Source organism: Piliocolobus tephrosceles, chromosome 5 (genome assembly GCF_002776525.5).
Source record: "Piliocolobus tephrosceles isolate RC106 chromosome 5, ASM277652v3, whole genome shotgun sequence".
NCBI lineage: Eukaryota > Metazoa > Chordata > Mammalia > Primates > Cercopithecidae > Piliocolobus > Piliocolobus tephrosceles.
In genome coordinates, this window is record NC_045438.1 from 137,656,768 (window position 1) to 137,676,938 (window position 20,171).

A 20,171-nucleotide genomic window follows, 5' to 3' on the forward strand; every position below is an offset into this window, starting at 1 on the left:
CCTGGGTCCCTGTGAGCTGGGAATCTGAGTGTGTGTGTGTGTGTGTGTGTGTGTGTGTGAGAGAGAGAGAGACAGAGACACAGAGACACAGACACAGAGAGAGAGCGCGCGCCATCTGTGAGCATTTAGAATCCTCTCTATCCTGAGCAAGCCGTTCTGAGGGCACAGATGTGTGTGTAGAGTGTGGATGTGTCTGTGTGGCTGTGGTGGCGGGGGAGGCAGGAGGGGGCTGCTTTTTATCCTTGGAGGCCTCTGTGGGGAGGTGACAAGGGAGGTGGGTGCAGGAGGCTGGAGAGAGAGGAGACCTTGATGGTCTCGGGTCCTTACAGATGCAGGGAAGGGAAATATAAGGGGTGTGTGGTTGAGGTGAAGGTTTAGGGGAGGGGAGTTGAGGGGTAAGGAAGGTTTGGGATAACGTGAGGAGGCCAGTTCCAGACTGTCTCTGGCACACACCCTTCATGTAATCTCTGAAATAAAAGTGTGCGCTGTTTGTAAAAGCATTAGATGAATTTCTAGGGGAACTGAGGAGACATCTGAGGCACCTCTGAAGCTTCTTTAGGTCTAAATTTCTTGCTAGTTTTTTGTTTCTTTAGTGTGTATATTTGCACATAGTAGAAATGACTGTGAAACTAACGTTTTGAATTAAAGTTTTCACACAGTTACTATTTTATTATACTGCTAATCGTTTTCTAGTAGTTGCATATTGTTCTTTTATGCAATGTGACACAACATATCTCACTTTCCCCTTTGTCCACCTTTATTATGACATTCACCAAAAGTTGAAAATGTATGTTTCTGGTTAATTTTTAATTTATATTTTTTCATTTGTAATTCTTTTGAATTATTTTGACCTATTTGTTGGCCAGTTATAATTACTGCTCTAAGAATTCCCTATCGTATTAGGCAGGTAATGGACAATGATCTACTGTCTAATATCTCGAGGGCTTAGTATTTTTCTCAGTGACTTTGTGGGTTCTTTGTACTGCAAGATTATTAACACTTTATTGATATTTGATTCAGCATTTGCTCCAGTTTGTGGTTTCTATGTTGATGTTGAAAATTCTTTTCCATGTTAAGAATTTGAACATTTTTATTTAATAAAGTATATTGCAAAAATTTTATTAATGATTTACAACCCATCTTAAATCTACCATTTTGTGGTATTGTTGTCTCTAGATTTCTTCTTACTTCCAAAAAAAAAAAAAAAAACTATTTATTGAGAGTGTGCTAGTGTCAGTGTCAGGGATTTTCCTGGGCATAAGCACCCCAAGTAATGAGTCCCAGATACTGCCTTAATCCAAATGTCATTCTGAAAGAAAAATCATTCCACAATGATAAGCCTAATAATAATTATGTTTGTGTTGCACGGGAGATGCATTGATCAGCTAAATGTAAATATAAGAACTTTTGAAACTAAAATGACGTTCCTTAACCCTTCTCTCTGCTTTAGGACTCATAGTTTTCTAGGAACATAAAAATTTGGAGAATCATTTCTGTCTGACCCACCTTCTCAGAGGCAGAACCATTTCTGTGGTGTTCTAAGGTGTGAGTGCATGGCGGTAGTATTCCTAAAACTTCATACTCGGTTTCCTCATGTACCCAACTCTGTTCCTTTATCTATCCACATTGTTTTAAATCATATTCTTCTCTCAAGGTGTAAGAGAACGATAAATAGGTGCCAAGTGGAGCACCCAAGTGTGATGAGCCCTCTCACAGTGGAATGGAGTGAGAAGCTTTCTGACCTCATAAATTGAAGGCTATCTTCAGTCATTGTTTTATATATTTTACGTGCATCAATCCTCATATAACTCCAAGAGGTAAATTAGTATAATTATCCTTCATTGTAGGTGACAAAGTTGAGACACAGAAGAATCAAATAACTCTTCCAGGATCAACCAGTAAAAGGCAGACCTTGGATTTGAACCAGACAACCTGGCTCAGATATCAGTTTTATATACTACACTCTGTACTTAAAAGATTTGTAAACACTTTGACAATGCATGCCAATTTCAAGCTATGAAGAAACAAATACAATTTTTTTACAACATCTCTCAAATCTAATGGGTCCTTACTATCCAGATTAAATTCCAGGCTGATCACACTGTAAGGCCACATGGCCAGCTGTGCTGGAGGCCTGGTCAAGGTCAGAGCCTGGATTTGCAGAGAAGCAGACAAACAGCCAAACAAGGAGACTTATTGTGTCTTCCTGACTCATTCCCTCTACCTTTTTTCTCCTAGTCCAACCTAAGGTGACTGTGTATCCTGCAAAGACCCAGTCCCTGCAGCACCACAACCTCCTGGTCTGCTCTGTGAGTGGTTTCTATCCAGGCAGCATTGAAGTCAGGTGGTTCCGGAACGGCCAGGAAGAGAAGGCTGGGGTGGTGTCCACAGGCCTGATCCAGAATGGAGACTGGACCTTCCAGACCCTGGTGATGCTGGAAACAGTTCCTCAGAGTGGAGAGGTTTACACCTGCCAAGTGGAGCACCCAAGTGTGATGAGCCCTCTCACAGTGGAATGGAGTGAGCAGCTTTCTGACTTCATACATTTCTCAACCACAAAGAAGCAAACTCTGCTAATCCCTGAGTGTCAGGTTTCTCATCTCCTACATCATATTTTCATTTGCTCCATGTTCTCATCTCCATCAGCACAGGTCACTGGGGGCAACTCTGTAATCATTTTAGAAACACCTGTATCCTCTGGGGAAGTAGTGATTACTGGCAGAAAGGGGAGGCTGTCCCTGCTTTGAACCTCCTGTGATGTCACAGGTCAGGGTCACCTCCTCTCCCTGGACTCCAGGCCCTGCCTTTGGGTCTGAGACTGAGTTTCTGGTGCTGTTGATCTGATTTATTTGTTGTGATCTGGGAAGAGGAGAAGTGTAGGGGCCTACCTGACGTAAGAGAAGTCCAGTCTCAGCTCTGCCTTTTATTAGCTGTGTCACTCCAGACAAACTACTTAGCCTCATTAAGTCTCAGGTTTTCTGTGGATCAGATGTTGAACTCGTGCCTTACATCAATGCTGTAATATCTGAATCAGCTGAATGAGTCTCAATTAAAGAGGTTCAATTTGGAATAAACATCACTAAACCTGGCTTTCTGTCTCAGGAGCTCAATCTGAATCTGCACAGAGCAAGATGCTGAGTGGAGTCGGGGGCTTTGTGCTGGGCCTGCTCTTCCTTGGGGCCGGGCTGTTCATCTACTTCAGGAATCAGAAAGGTGAGGAGCCTGTGGTAACTGGCTCTCTCCATAGGCTTTTCCTGAGGAGGAACTATGGCTTTGCTGAGGGTAATTCTCAGTATACAAGTGGTCCTGAAAAAGCCTTTTTTTCCCAAATGGCTCTTATGTCCTGATAATCCGGAAATCATCAGCGCATGGTTACTATCATCAGTGCATGGTTACTATGCATATAAATCATCAGTGCATGGTTACTATGTCATAGCTTGTGGCCTGCAGAGACAAGAGAAAGGTTAACAAGTAGGGGTCCTTTGGTTTGAGATCCTGGAGCAAATTAAGGGAGAGCCACTAAGGCTAATGCAGTTACACTGGATCCTGTGACAGACACTTCATGCTTCATGGGTCACATGGTCTGTTTCTGCTCCTCTCTGCCATGGTTAGTGTGGGTTGTGGTGTTAGAGAAATCTCAGGTGGAAGATCTGGGGCTGGGACATTGTGTTGGAGGACTGATTTGCTTCCATATCTTTTAAGTGTATATTTTTTCCTCTTTTTCCCAGGACACTCTGGACTTCAGCCAACAGGTAATACCTTTTAATCCTGTTTTAGAAACAGATACGGTTTCCCTAATGAGAGATGAAGCCAGCTGGACTTCTGGGTGGGGTAGGGACTTGGAGAACTTTTCTGTCTTACAAGAGGTTTGTAAATGCATCTATCAGTGCTCTGTAAAAAGACACCAATTGGCGCTCTGTGGCTAGCTAGATGTTTGTAAAATGGACGAATCAGCACCCTGTAAAATGGACCAATCCACACTCTTTAAAATGGACCAATCAGCACTCTTTAAAATGGACCAATCCACACTCTTTAAAATGGACCAATCAGCACTCTTTAAAATGGACCAATCAGTGGAACATGGGTGGGGACAAATAAGGGAATAAAAGCTGGCCACCCCAGTGAGCTGCGGCAAAGCTGTTAGGTCTTCTTCTGTGCTGTGGAAACCTTGTTCTTTTGCTCTTCACAATAAATGTTGCTGCTCCACACTCTGCGTTTGTGCCACCTTTAAGAACTGTAACATTCAGTGTGAAGGTTTGCTTGAAGTCAAGGAGACCACAAACGCACCTGAAGGAACAAACTGCGGACACACTAGAATCATGGTAGAAGTGATAAGGCATGAGACAGACATAACAGGAAAGGCTTTGGATCCAAATTTCTGATCAGGAAATTCACGCCAAAATTCCTCCTCTCCACTTAGAAAAGGCCTGTGCTCTGCGGCACTATTGGCTCTGGGAGACTCAGGAACTTGTTTTTCTTCTTCCTGCAGTGCTCTCATCTGAGTCCTTGAAAGAGGGGAGAAAAATTGTTGTTAGAACCGGATTGAAAACAACACTCTCCTCTGTCTTTTGCAGGACTCCTAAGCTGAAGTGCAGATGACCACATTCAGGGAAGAACCTTTTACCCCAGCTTTGCAGAATGAAAAGCCTGGCTGTTATTCTTCCACAAAAGAGGGCTTTCTCATGACCCGGTTGCTACTGGTTCAGCAACCAGAAAACGTCCTCTCTTGCGGCTTCCTCAACTCCTGCCCTTGGCCTGAAGTCCCAGCATTGATGGCAGCACCTCATCTTCAACTTTTGTGCTCCGCTTTACCTAACCCTACGGCCTCCCGTGCATCTGTATTCCAAACCCTGTGTGCCACAAACACATTACATTATTAAATGTTTCTCAAAGATGGAGTTAAATATCATCTGGTCCATTTGGCTCCAGAGACAAAAAATGAAAAGGAAAAGAGAAGATTATTTCCCAATAGAATAATGATTTTCATGTATATGTCATGAGTGTGTCAGGTAATGCATATGATAAAGAGCTTCATTTAGACATGCCACACTGTAAGCATATATCAAAATTTCATGTTGTACAACATACGTATACTATACAATATTTACTTGTCAATTAAAAAAGTAATCCTAACTTTTAAAAAGGGAATGCATAAAAACCGAGAACAGACTGACAAGTGAAACAAACTTGGCAAACATGAGATGAGAAACCAGTCAGCAAGTCAATGAGAACTTTTTCTTCACCCCGTCTACAATATTGTGTATTTATAACTGTAAATTAGTGTATAGTGTTTTTCACTCCAGAGACTTCAATAATATAGTCTTATCAAAGGACTTGTACAGATTTCAGAGAAAGACAAATTTAGAAGACAGAGGGTTCTCCATTTTGTTCTGAGAGTCAGTATGAAATGACAAATCTGAAAGTACATAATTCAGAGGTCTATTTCAAAGTAATAATTATTTGAACACAATTTCTCCACTGTCAGAGACGAGTATAATTTTATTTTCAATCAAATTAAAAATGATTTTATGTATATCTTATTTTTACTTATATGTTACTTGTACATATGCAGCAGTACAAGTACATATAAATCCTGTAAGAGTATAAATCCTATAGAAATATATTAAGCTGATAATTATGTCTGTTCTGTTTGATCACATAGTTGCAGCAAATAGGCCTCATTTCCTAAGTTGAGGAAATAATTTTCTCATTTTATATGAGACTTGTGGTGTGGAATTACAAGGTAGAACCAAAATGTGTGGAATGAATATTTCAATGAAGATGTATTCTGCTGCTAATAGCAGGAAACTACATCTAGTGGGCTTTATTTTTCTTTAATCCATCATCTCACATAGCCAACAGATCCAATGCTGGGTGTCCCCAGGGCTGCTCCACTCAGCAGGCCAGTGTCATCACCAGTGATCCTGGAACATCATAGCTCATCTCTCTATCACACACAGTATGACAGCTTTCCTGAGATGGCAGGGTGACCCATGCAGCAGCTTTAGGTTTGTTATTCTTTCACAACAACTCCCAAAGGCAGGAAAAGGATATTCCTTTCTCCTGTGTACCTTTATAAGGAGCAACTAAAGTGTTTCCAGAATGTTCCCGGTACCCACTTTCTCACACATTGGAATGACCATGGGATCACAAAGCCAGGATTCAACATTTGCAGAGTGGGCCTGATGCACATGGGAAGAAAAGGAGCAAAATCATATATTTTTAAAAATAAAGAAATGGTGGATGGAGTAGGAGACATTGATTTCAGGAAATGACAGATTGTGGTACTATCAGGTTGTAAGTATTTGAGTTAACTTCCACACGAAGGCCTGTAGATTCCTGATAGGCACCCTCAATTCAGGGTTTTGGGTGTATGTGTATATATATGTATACACATGTATATGTGTCTGTATGTATGTATACACATGTATATGTGTGTATATGTATATATATGTATATATGTGTATATACATGCACATATGTACACGCATATATACACACACATACAGAGTATTAAATGTCAGCCATTAACTCAATTACAATTAAAAAAACAAACAAACAGGATTGGTTTTAGAACTCAATTAAGTATGCTGACATGTTATTTTATGAGGTAAATATATTTTCCAGGGAAATTATTGAAAAAAAGTAGAATAAGGAATGACTAGCTCTATAAAGAGCTAAAACATACTATACATTACTTTTAAAAAAGTATTTGTTGGCTGGGCGCGGTGGCTCAAGCCTGTAATCCCAGCACTTTGGGAGGCCGAGACGGGCGGATCACGAGGTCAGGAGATTGAGACCATCCTGGCTAACACGGTGAAACCCCGTCTCTACTAAAAATACGAAAACTAGCCGGGCGAGGTGGCGGGCGCCTGTAGTCCCAGCTACTCCGGAGGCTGAGGCAGGAGAATGGCGTAAACCCAGGAGGCAGAGCTTGCAGTGAGCTGAGATCCGGCCACTGCACTCCAGTCCGGGCGACAGAGGGAGACTCCGCCTCAAAAAAAAAAAAAAAAAAAGTATTTGTTACTGATTTTTTTTATTAAATACTCTAGTAAAACAGGGTCTAGAATTAGAAAGAGTTGAGATTTAGTTTCAGTTTTTTGGTAAGTTGTATTCCAAACTCATTTCTTTCACTAAATAGATCTTGGATAAATAAAACTTAAAACATAAAGAGAAAATATAAAATTACCAAGACAGATGTTATTTCTAATACTATCATCTTCATTGTAATTATGTTTGAAGACAAATAGACTTTCTAAACCCTTATGTGTTGCTGGTGGGAGTGTATGATTCTACAAATACCTGGTAATTTGGCAATTTCTTAAAAAGTTTAACATATGTTTTCCCTATGACCCACCAGTCTCATTCCTTGGAATCTACCTAAGAGACAAAAAATATATATCCTCACAAAGATATGTGTTCAAAGGTTCAGAACAGCCTCAGCTGTAGTAGGCCAAAACTGAAAACAATCCAAATAGCCTTCAACTAGTAAATGGATAAACAAATTCTACTGCATCCAGACTAGGCAATATCATTCAACAATAAAAGGGGACAAAAATAGACTTACCTGGCAGGGGAGATACCATAAACATCAGGGTAGTTTTCCCAACGCAAGTTTCAACCCTTGAACTCTGGATGATGACAGATTAATGGGTACAATGCATGTGATTGGGGTGATGGATACTGTAGAAACACCGACTTCACCACTATGCAATTGATGCAGGTAACAAAACCACACTTGGACCTTATAAATTCACACACATGAAAAAAGACAAAAAGAAATGAAAAGAAAACAAAATGATGATACATACTACAAAACTTGTGAACTTCAACAATGTTAACTAAATGAAAGAAACTAGACACAAAAGATTACATGTGGTATGATTTCATTTACCTGAAATATCTAGAAAAGGTAAATTTATAGACACAAAAAGCAGATCATTGGATGACTAGGGTTTGGGGTCTCAGTGGGAGTTAACTGTAAATAGAGAAATTTTGGACATGACAGAAAAGTTCTAAAACTGGATTGTTGTGATAATTGCACAAATCTATTAATTTACTCAAATCATTAAATTTTACATATACAGTGAGTGAATTTTGTAGTATGTAAATTATGCTTTAGTAAACCTGTTAAAATAATTTTTCTAAAAAATAAGACTTTGTAAGAAAGACAAAATCCAGAAGACACAAATGAAAAAATATTTGAAGAAAATTACTGATTTCTTTGCATAAAGAAAATAACAAAATTAAAAGAAGTATATAATGCTCAGGAGAAATTTTGATCATGTAAGGCAGACAATGGGCTAACTTTCTTAAGAAAAATTGTTAACGAATCAATAAGTAAATTCATGGAAATGCCACAGATAATTGGGCAAAGGATATAGACTCACTATAGAAGAGAATATTCTAATAGTCGATAAACATAAATATTTGCTCAAACTCACCAATGAACAGAAAAATCCAAATTCAAACAGCAATGTAATAAACTATTTTCCCACTCCAAAATTGGAAAGTACAATAGTTTGTTTTAAAATCAAGGATTTAGAAGATTCTAAGGGAATAATCTCACTCATATTATTAGGATTTTGAGTTACAGCAGTGTAGTAGTATCCATTAAAACTCAAAATACAATTGTTACATGCTGATGAAAACAACAAAAATCCAATTCTAAACATTGGTCTTAAAGAACAATCCTACATGAGCCCAAGGAGACATAAAATTGGTCGTTTGTGGCCGGGTGTGGTGGCTCATGCCTGTAATCCCACCACTTTGGGAGGCCGAGGTGGGCGGATCACGAGGTCAGGAGATCGAGACTACGGTGAAACCCCATCTCTACTAAAACTAAAAAAATTATCCAGGCACGGTGGCGTGCACCTGTAGTCCCAGCTACTTGGGAGGCTGAGGCAGGAGAATGGCGTGAATGGTGGAGCTTGTAGTGAGCCGAGATCACGCCACTGCACTCCAGCCTGGGCGACAGAGTGAGACTCTGTCTCAACAACAACAGCAAAAAAAAAAAAAAAAATTGGTCGTTTGTTGAGCCGCGGTTTTGAATAACAAAAACATTTCCAAATTCAAAAAGAAAAACCGATTAATTTGTCTTGATTATAAAAATTTTGTACATCCTAAAGACTATGTAGTATGTGAAGTGACAGCACACTGCAGGATGACATTTGGTGCTGTGTGGGGCACTGTGAGCATAGACTGGTGTAACCCTGTGGGTAGTTGGGATAATACGGTATTTCCACCCTAGGTTGTTATAGTCTCCGTAAATTCTTCCTATGTCCATGATGACATATAAAAAATGTAACAGGGGAGAAGAGAAACATTCTCTACATTTAGATAGAAGAAAGGTAAACTGGGATAGCCATAGAAAGGAATAATATTCAGGGCTTTAAGTAAATTATGTAGGACTATCGACATGGATTGGAAAAAAATCATAAACCATAATGCCAGTTAGGAGGTGGAAAATTACAAGAATTGTCACTGTTACTATAAGAGCAAAAAGGTACACAGACTAAACTAAATGGATAAACTGGAAAATAATCTTATTTTTAAAATTTTAACCAGTCGTGGATCAAAAAGTATAAAAATTCCAAATTCCAGAGATGAACGAATTCCACTTAAGTGAGCAGGGACAAGTGTCCACTCTTATTCTTTGCTCATCTACTGAATCTTAACATGGGTGGAAGATTGAGGCTGGCTGGGAAAATGAGATTGTGAGGGAGTGAAGACAAACCTGCTGAGTTGTAAACAGCCCCGTGGGCTTGTGTGCTGCATTACAATCTATAGAGGCCCCCTGAATAATATATATCTACTTTATCCTGCCAGCTGATTCTTCTTCCAGAACTTTTTCTGACTTCATGCTGGTGGTGTGGGGACTAGGGAGGTAGCTAGAAGACAACAAACCTCTCTGTAGCTTTGTGCAAACAAAGATCAGGAAGGAAATCAAGATAGGAACAATGCTTTCAACCATCTTGACTTAGTTGGCATTTGTAATTGACATAAATTGACAACATCTGATAACTACAGAATATTTATTTATTTACATTGCACAAAGATAATCCATGAAATAGTACAAATACTATGACTATAAAACTAGTCTCAAGTACTTTTACAAGAATAAAATCATACAGAGTATATTCTCTGAACACAATCTTATCAAATCACAAATCAATAAGATTGAGAAAACTGTCCAAATTTTTGGAAGTAAAATAATACATTTCTAAATAATCTGTGGCTTGTCAAAGAGGAAATTAGAAAATAATTTTAGATAAAATAATATGAAAATGAATTTTTAAAGATTTCGAGATGCAACCAAGGCAATCCATAGAGAAAAATATTTAGTTTTAAATGTCTGTATTATAAAAGGATAAATATGTAAAAAATCAAAGGTGTAAATTTTTAACTTAATAATAAACACAAATTTAAGTTGAAAAAAGTCGAAGAAAAAAGCAAAGACGTGAGGAAATCTACAAAATTATTTTCTTGGTTTTGTTTTCTATTTGTTTATGATAGAGCATAATTGTGTTAGTCCATTCTTACATTGCCAGAAAGAAATACTTGAGGATGGGGTAATTCATAAAGAAAAGAGGTTTAACTGACTCAAGGTTCTGCAGGCAGCATAGGAGGTGTGTGGTTCTGGCAATTGCTTCTGGTGAGGGCCTCAGGAAGCTAACAATCATGGGGGAAGGAAAGGAGGGCCTGCGTGTCACATGGTGAGAGCAGGAGCACAGAGAAAGTGGGGAAGAGTCGCACTCCTTTAAACAACCAGATCTCGTGTGAACTGAGTCAGAACTCACTCATTACAGCTAGGATGGCACCAAGCCATTGATGAAGGATCTGCCCCCCGACCAAAATACCTCCCACCAGGCCTCACCTCCAACAATGGAGGCTACATTTTAACATGAGATCTGGATGGGACAAACATCCAAACTATATCAATAACATAATTGGTTTAATGAATACTGACCGTAATCAGTAATATTATTTAAATTTACTTATTAAATCTATGAGCTTGTCTATTGTTTTTATATTCTAAGTACCTGGTTATGTCAAGAGTAAATAATGACCATTTTACATGGATGCAATTAATATCTCTTTGATATCTTTTTCTTGCCATTGTCATTGCCTAACTCCTCTAGTACTCTAGATATGAAGGAGACAGTTTTAAATATTTCACTGCTGAGACTAATGGGTGCAATTGGATAGCTATCATTTCCCAGATTGAAGAAATATCTTTCTAATACAAGGTTGAAAACGGGTTTTTTAAAAATTAAGGCCAAGTGCTGGATTCTGTCAAATCACATTCATGACTGTATCCACGTGGTTGCATGTGTGTTCTCCTTCCTTCAGTTCATGTAATGAATCACACTAATGTATACTCAAATGCTCACAAAACCTTGCGCTTCTGGAATAAACTCCACTTGGTCAAGAGGTAGTAGCCATCTTTTATATCACTGAATTCACCTGGCTAATATTTTCTTAAGAACTTGGCTCACAACAATTATTGGTCTCTTAATTCCTATTTGTTGTAGAGTTCCCTTCAGATCTTGAAGTAAAGTTAACACAGATGTCATCAAACATAACTGCAAGTGCTTTTCCTTTTTTCAAATACGTTTGAAGTTTGCATAAACTTGCATTAGTGTTGTTTGTTCCTTAAATATTTTAAAACAGTTACTGAAGCTGCATGAACCTGGGGTTTTGTCTTGGGAAAGCTGCATAGAATGGACTTACTTTCTCCATGAGATGTGGAACTCTTCCTATTTTATGTTGTCAACTTCAGTACATTGTACATTTTGAATAATTTACTCATTACATGCACAGTACATTGCACATTTTGAATAATTTATTTATTACATGCACATTTATTTTTGTAAAGTTTTCATAATATTTAGTATTATTTCATGCTGATAAATCTGTAAGACTCTAACAAAAGTTTTGAAATTTGTGTCACTGGAGTCTTAGAGGGAGATGACAAAGGGTGATGCCCAAAGAGTGTCTGAAGGAAGATTGACTATTTTCCAATTTTGGACAGACACTTAAATGTAAAAATTCAAGAATCTGTGCAAACCCAAACGAAAATAAATCCAAAGAAATTTATGACAAAAAATCTCGAAAGCAACAAGAGAGAAATGACATTTCATGCACAGGAGAAAATAAATTAAATGACAGTGGATTGCTCATTAGAAATCATGCAGACCAGACAGAAGTGGCACAAGATATTTTAATGTCAGAAAAGAACGTTCACCTAGAATGTATATGCAGTAAAAATATTATTATAAAATGTTTTATCATGACATTCTTTTTTTCTTTTTTCGATTTTTAGTGGAGTCTTGCTCCGTCACCCAAGCTGGAGGGCAGTGGCACGATCACAGCTCACTGCAGCCTCTGCCTCCCAGGCTCATGTGATCCTCACATCTCAGACTCCTGAGTAGCTGAGATTGCAGACACATACCACCACGCTTGGCTAATTTTTTGTATTTTTGGCAGAGACAGGGTTTTGCCATGTTGCAGAGGCTGGTCTTGGATCCTTGAACTCATGGTATCCGCCTGCCTTGACCTTCCAAAGTGCTGGAATTACAGGCGTGAGCCACTGCACCTGGCCATGACATACTTAGAGGAAGGAAAATCAAGAGAATTTCATGCTAGCAGACTTATGTTAAAACAAGGGCTAAAGGAAGTGCTTGAACTAGAATAGAAATGATAATGGAAGAAATCTTGGACAATCTGGAAAAAAGTAAACAATAAATGAGTAAAAACATGGTTAGATACAACAGACTTCTTCCGTTTTGTAAATTAATTTGATGGTTGAGGCAAAAATTACAACATTGACAGATGTGGTTTTTGATGCAAATATAGAAAATTAAAAATACACATTACACAATGCAGAAGTGGAAAGGGATATAAAGGAGGTAAAGTTTCTACACTTTAGTCAAATTGGTAAAATGTCAGCACCAGTAGACTATAATAAGTTATATTAATAGATGAATTACAGAAACTATACAATGAGATTCACCAAAAAATGATTGATTTAAAATTGGAATTCTAAAAATTGCTTAAGGAACACATTGGAAAATAGGAAAAGAAACCAGAGAAGAAAAAAACAAAGGAAACAAAAAAGAAAACAGAAAGCAGATGACTGTCATAAGAGCTCACATATTAATAATTGCATTACATGTAAAGGGCATAGAAAGACAAATGTCAGAGTGAAAAATAATGACCCATCGACATGCTGCCTGTAAGAAACTTACTGTGAATATTACATGCCTATCTTCAGTTGGCTTCCCTGGGACTGAGGTGGCAAAAGGCTGATGTGTCATCACGTCCCTGAGCGTGCACACACCCAGCCAGTCTGTGACAGCATTGGGGCACCTGGGACCCAGGTGAGGCCAAGAAAGAGGCCAGAAAGTGGGAACAGATACCCCCAAGCCTGCATGGACGGGGAGCCTTCTCAGCATTGAGGGCATCGAGTGTAGAGAGGCCTGGATCCTGCTGCCTGCAGGGAGGGCCAGAAGGGAGGGGCTTCCAACCCATTCCATGGAGCCTGAAGGTAGCTCCTGTCATACCTTCTGGCAGCCTGAGGTGCGCAGCTCCCCTCGCAGGGCCCAGGCCAGCATGTGGGGCATGGGTGATGTCTCTGCAAGTTATTCTTCTGGCACTCAGGGTGCCCGGGGCTCCTTCTCACCTGGATGGGGAAGGGGAGGCACCTTGGGGAACGGATCACAGCCCGGGCCTGGCTGTCAGGAGCATCAGGCTCGGTGGCCACCTGTGGGGACAAAATCCTGGACAGCCTCAGGCAAAGCCTCTTCCTGAGGCACAGGAACTGGGCACCCTCAGCAGGATGGGACAGTGGCCTTGCCACTGGCCGGGTCCTCAAAGTGAGGCCACTCCCACATCCCACCCCGGGCCACTGAAGGGTGGCCCCAGCTCCATGCCCTCCCCATAACTGCAGGGTGAGAGCAGCAACGCAGGAGTGGTGAAGGTTCTGGGCCTGGGGGTGGTCCCGCTGGCTGCTCAAGGGTCCCCACAGTGCAGTCAGCTGCCTCAGTGATGTGAGGCAAGGGGACATGGGGCACATGGGTCCCATCCAGGCCACTGCTCCTGCAGTGGCTCCTGCTGCCACTGCTTGCAACTTCCTGCTGCAGCTGGCCACTCGAGACAGCTCACCACTGCCAGCATCACCATTTATCCTAAAATACTAAGGTGAACTTTAGCTGGCTTTCCTAGATTACTATCATCACAATTAGTTTCTTTTTTGCACAATGTGTTTCTTTTTTACTTTTTCTCTTTCTTTTCTTCTTTCTGAAGGATTATGATCTAGTGGCTAAGCTTGAGGGGTCTATAATTTGGTTCAGCCTATAGTGTACCATTTACTAGTGTATCTTTGCAAAAGTTGTTTTATCTCCATCATTTTATTCTCTCCACCTGGAAGCATGAAAAGGGTGTTTATTTTACTGAGCTAATATGAGAATTAAATAAAAACATGAAGTATAGAAAGCTTTTAGTACAATTCTGAGTACAAAGTCAAATGCTTATTTTTATTGCAGCACGGTGAGAATCCTGCTTCTGGAAACACTAACGCACATAAGGAAGGAGTGTCTATCAGAACTGTGGTACAGTGTGAATTAATGCAGAGCTTCATACGTATAGTTGTACTTTGAAGTCCATTCTGAATCTTTGGTGTCACATTTATATTAATATAAAGCATAATAATTATCTAAATGTAGAATTATATGTTTAAAATTACATGAAATGATGTAATTCATAGTTTTTCCCTAGGGTTCTCTTTCCTAAACATTCTGTAACATGTTAGTTAGCACAGTCTTCTTCTATCTCCCCTTATGATAAAAAAGAAGAAACATAATAGAAAGGACCATAACCTCAACCAAATGAGGAAATCCTAATGGACCAGGAATGAGGGACTGAACACTCTTCACGTAAAATATTAATTATTTTAAAATAGATTTGTTCTGTCAACTGCTGACTTTGAGTCCTTTGAGTCCTCTCAGACTGCTGAATACTTTGATTGGACAGTTGACCTTTTCACATTGTTAGGGTAAGTGCTATACAAAGGCACCTTCAGACCCTCCATTGCACATAGGTGGCCCCTGCAAGCCCCTTGTCTGCATGTGTTCTGGAGGTGCCACTAAACTTGGGGGCAGCATCAGGAGACACACTTGAAAAAAAAAATCTTTTTACTCAGATTAAATTATTAACAAACTTTCCATTTCCTTTAACTTACTAAAGACATCCCTACCTGGAAATAGGTACAGATTACACTCTCCAGTCAACAGTTGTCATTCTGTCATGTCATCAGATACACAGGGGCTGTTGCTACAGCATTTTCCAGTAATGAAAGACCTGAAAGATCGCAGTGCCTTCATATCAACTGTGAGACATGAAGGAATTTTCCCAAATCTACGTTAAGATATGGTGCAATAAGGACCAGATTAAAGATGTCCTGATTTTCAACCATGTTCCCTCCATCTCATTTACTCCTAAACACAGTCACTATTGCAAATACTTCTGTTGTCAAGTGGGAAACGAATGCTCTTACAAGGCTCAAACTTGTGAACACATCACTGATCAGCACCGAGCTGGCTCACAATAAGGACCCAATTAAAGTGTTTTACATGCAACTGAGTCAAACCTTCCAAGTACTAAATTAAAGCAATCATTTAAAGAAGGAAATTGTTTCAGAAAAGGACCTTCATACAGCATCTCTGAGCAGCAACTGATGATGCTATTGAACTCAGATGCTGATTGGTTCTCCAACATGAGATTACCCAATCCAGGAGCAAAGAAATAAGTAACTTACTCCCTATGTTTGGGATGTGAGTAGAGGGAGGTCATAGTTCTCCGTGAATGTGAGTCTTGTCTGCTACCCTGGCCCCTGGTCCTGTCCTGTTCTCCAGCACGGTGTGTCTGAGGCTCCCTGGAGGCTCTTGCATGGCAGTGCTGACAATGACACTGATGGTGCTGAGCTCCCCACTGGCTTTGGCTGGGGACACCCAATGTAAGCGCACATTGTGGGTGCTGAGCTACTATAAGGTGGGTAAAGTAGGAAGCTAAATTTGTCACTGAGTCCAGGTCATGTCCCTTAAGAATTTGTGATGTTTGCAACAGGGATTGCCCATCTTTATCATATGGATCCCAAATTATTTCCTCCACAAAAGGAGCTTCACTACTTGCCCTCTCCATTATACTGTGTAAGGGGCCTCTGTACAGGCCATTTCTTCTCAAATCTCCACCAATAAAACCTTTGCAACACATGTCCTCAGGGTGTTCAGAGGACTTAGAAATAAGGAGGCTAAAATAAATTCCCCATACAGCACTTCCCTTTATTATGTTGACTTATTTCAGACAAAATGAGGTTTTTACTGAAAATTTTGTGGGAGACAAGGGAATTCAAAGGGTCCCTCCTAGACAATCCAGTGTTATGTCCTCCACAGGATCTGTGGTATTGGCCCCTCTTCCTCATATGTGAGGATGTACCAGTGGACTCCCCATTATCTCCTTTCTTTTCTGTCTGAACTCCAATGTTTATAAAGCCTGTATCCCTGTAGCATATGTAGGTTCTCTGACAAAAGTTATGCTTACTGATCTTTCTTTCTTATGGGGAAAAATCCCCGAAACTGAAGCTGAGATCTCTAGGACTTGGAGTCACCCTACAGACAAAGAGCATCTCTGGGGTATTCTTTGGTGCCTAAAGAACTTAAGGCATCCTCTGAAAATCTGGCCCAGGATAGTGTTTCTTATGAATCTCTTTTAACCTTTCTGTAGAAATTTCTCCTACATCTCCTACATGCTCTAACTAGACGTAACAAGAAGAGATTCAACTAACATAGGATAAATTATATGAAATTCTATTTTTGTAAGTCAAAAACAGTAAAATATCAGAAATTTAATAATGTTCAAACTAATAAACTCTGCGTGGGGTTACCAAGACAATGTGGACATTGTTCACATCTCATGGGACTGAAAGTCAATGAGCAAGTCCTGGAAACTCATTGTCTTACTGGGGTCTTGTCCTAAATTTCATATGTTCACCCATCATGCTCTCAGCTTTCCTTAATTAGCCATGTCTGCTTACCTCTTCCTCCAGTTTTTATTTTCCCCCTGCTATGTTGTCATCATTTCCAGAAATCCCTAAAGCTTGCACAGACCCAGAGCACTATGAGATCCATTGAAAGAGATTTTTTCTTTTTTTTTTTTTTTTTTTTTTTGTGAGACAAGGCCTGGTTCTGTCACTGACACTGACACTGTAGTTCAGTGTTACAGTCTAGGCTCACTGCAACCTCTGTCTCCCAGGCTCAAGCAAGCCAGCCTCCCTCCCCAGCCTCTAGAGTAGTGGAGACAACAGGCAGGAAATCATGCCCAACTAATTTTTATAATTTTGCTAGAGATGAAACTTTGCTATGTTGCCCAGGCTGGTCTTAAACTTCTGGACTCAAGCAATTCTCCTGCCTTGACCTCCCAACATGCTAGGGTTATAGGTGTGAGTCACCATATCCAGGCAAAATAAAAAAGATGAATCTTAATTTTAAAATTTCTCATTTCTTAAATCACTGTTAATCTTTATCTGTGAATTCTTCCAACTAGAAGGAGGAGAAAGAAGAAGTTTGCCTGTATTTCACACCAGGAGGAGAAGGGGTCTAGTGTGACATCAAAATGAAAGAGTGCTGGAGCTTGAGACCCTCCTTGCTTTTCAGGATCCACACAGTGATCAGTTCCCAAAACCCTGGTTTATTCATGTAAACCACACTTCTTTTTCTCAGCAGCTACTGTGTACTGGGCTCCATTCTAAGTTCAAATCATTGTATTTGATTAAGATGGAAAGGGCCCCTACTCTCATGGAAGTTACACAACAATAGAGGAGACAGACATTAACCCAATAAGCATTTCACAATAACGTTGGAGAGTAATAGTGCACTGAAGAAAAGACATCAGGTTTGTGGAAAAGAGAGAAATGGATTCACCTAACTTTAGTTCATGTGTTTAGAAAGCTCTGCCTGAGAAGGTGACATTCAGCTGAGACAATAAAGTAAGTAGCGAGCCACGTGAAGATCTAAGGGACAAAAGTTCTAGGGAGATAGACTGTGGGGATTGTGGGGGTTTGGGGGGTGCGGTGGGAAGCCTTGGTGTGGGAAATTATGTGCAGGGAGAGAAAGAAGGCTAGAGGGACTGATGTAGAGCATTCAAGGAAATGGAGAGGCAGAAGATGATGTAGGAAGCAGAGAGGAAGTCAGGGGCTTCATTATATTAGGCTCTGATGTCCATGGTAAGAAATTTGAATTTTATTTTATTTATTTTCATTTTATATTTCATTATTTATTTTTTGAGATGGAGTTTCATTCTTTTTGCCCAGGCTTCAGTGCAATGGCATGGCCATGGCTCACTGCAACCTCTGCCTCCTGGGCTCACATGATTTTTCTGCCTCAGCCTCCCAAGTAGCTGGGATTACAGGTGCCCACCACCATGCCAGGCTAATTTTTTAGTATTTTTAGTAGAGACAGGGTTTTACCATGTTGACCAGGCTCGTCTCGAACTGCTGACCTCAGGTAGTCTACCTGCCTTGGCATCCCAAAATGCTGGGATTACAGTTATCAGCCTCCACACCTGGCCTGAATTTTGTTTAAATAGACGTGGGACGCTACTGGATGGTTACAAGGAGAGTCAATTCATGTTCAATTTTATAAACTAATTCTAACTTTAAAGTAGAGGGAAATTTATAGCACTAAATGCCCACAAGAGAAAGCAGGAAAGATCTAAAATCAACACCTTAACATCACAATTAAAAGAACTAGAGAAGAGCAAACAAATTAAAAAGCTAGCAGAAGACAAGAAATAACTAAAATCAGAGCAGAACTGAAAGAAATAGAGACACGAAAAACCCTTCAAAAAATCAATGAATCCAGGAGTTGGTTTTTTGAAAAGGTCAACAAAATAGATAAACTTAGCCAGACTAATAAAGAAGAAAAAAGAGAAGAAACAAATAGACGTAATATAAAATGCTAAAGGGGATATCACCACTGATCTCACAGAAATACAAGCTACCATCAGAGAATACTATAAACACCTCTATGCAAATAAACTAGAAAATCTGGAAAAAACACTCTCCCAAGACTAAACCGGGAGGAAGTCGAATCCCTGAATAGACCAATAACAACTTCTGAAATTGGGGCAGTAATTAATAGCCTACCAACCAAAAGAAGTCCAGGACCAGATGGATTCACAGCTGAATTATACCACAGGTAGAAAGAAGAGCTGATAACATTTCTTCTGAAACTATTCCAAACAATAGAAAAAGAGAGAATCCTCCCTAACTCATTTTATGAGGCCAGCATCATCCTGATACCAAAATCTGGCAGAGACACAACAAAAAAGAAAATTTCAGGCCAATATCCCTGAGGAACATCGATGTGAAAATCCTCAATAAAATGCTGGCAAACTGAATCAAGCAGCCCATCAAAAAGCTTATCCACCATGATCACGTTGGCTTCATCCCTCGCATGCAGTGTTGGTTCAACATATGCAAATCAATAAACGTAATCCATCACATAAACAGAAGCAATGACAAAAACAACATGACCATCTCAACTGATGCAGAAAAGGCATTTGACAAAATTCAACAACTCTTTATGCTAAAAACTCTCAATAAACTAGGTATTGATGGAATGCATCTCAAAATAATAAGAGCTATTTATGACAGACCCACAGACAATATCATACTGAATGGGCAAAAACTGAAAGCCTTCACTTTGAAAACCAGCACATGACAAGGATGCCCTCTCTCACCACTCCTATCCAACCTAGTATTGGAAGTTCTGGCCAGGGCAATCAGGCAAGAGAAAGAACTAAAGGGTGTTCAATTAGGAAAAGAGGAAGTCATATTGTCTCTGTTTGCAGATGACATGATTGTGTATTTAGAAAACCCCATTCTCAGGGAAAGGATTCCCTATTTAATAAATGGTGCTGGGAAAATTGGCTAGCCATAAGTAGAAAGCTGAAACTGGATCCTTTCCTTACTCCTTATACGAAAATTAATTCAAGATGGATTAGAGACTTAAATGTTAGACCTAATGCCATAAAAACCCTAGAAGAAAACCTAGGTAGTACCATTCAGGACATAGGCATGGGCAAGGACTTCATGTCTAAAACACCAAAAGCAA

The 20,171-nt window shown here is 39.8% G+C and overlaps 1 protein-coding gene across 1 annotated transcript; it reads left to right on the forward strand.

Annotated features, from left to right (window-relative positions):
- Positions 1-2,222: 2,222 nt before the first annotated feature.
- Positions 2,223-4,961, forward strand: LOC111535155 (HLA class II histocompatibility antigen, DRB1-9 beta chain; the record flags this gene model as incomplete). Its single annotated transcript, XM_031935703.1, has 4 exons — positions 2,223-2,520; positions 3,103-3,213; positions 3,729-3,752; positions 4,575-4,961. Coding segments are annotated over 4 exons (447 nt in total), but the record flags the coding sequence as incomplete, so codon positions are not given.
- Between the last annotated feature and the right edge of the window lie 15,210 nt (positions 4,962-20,171).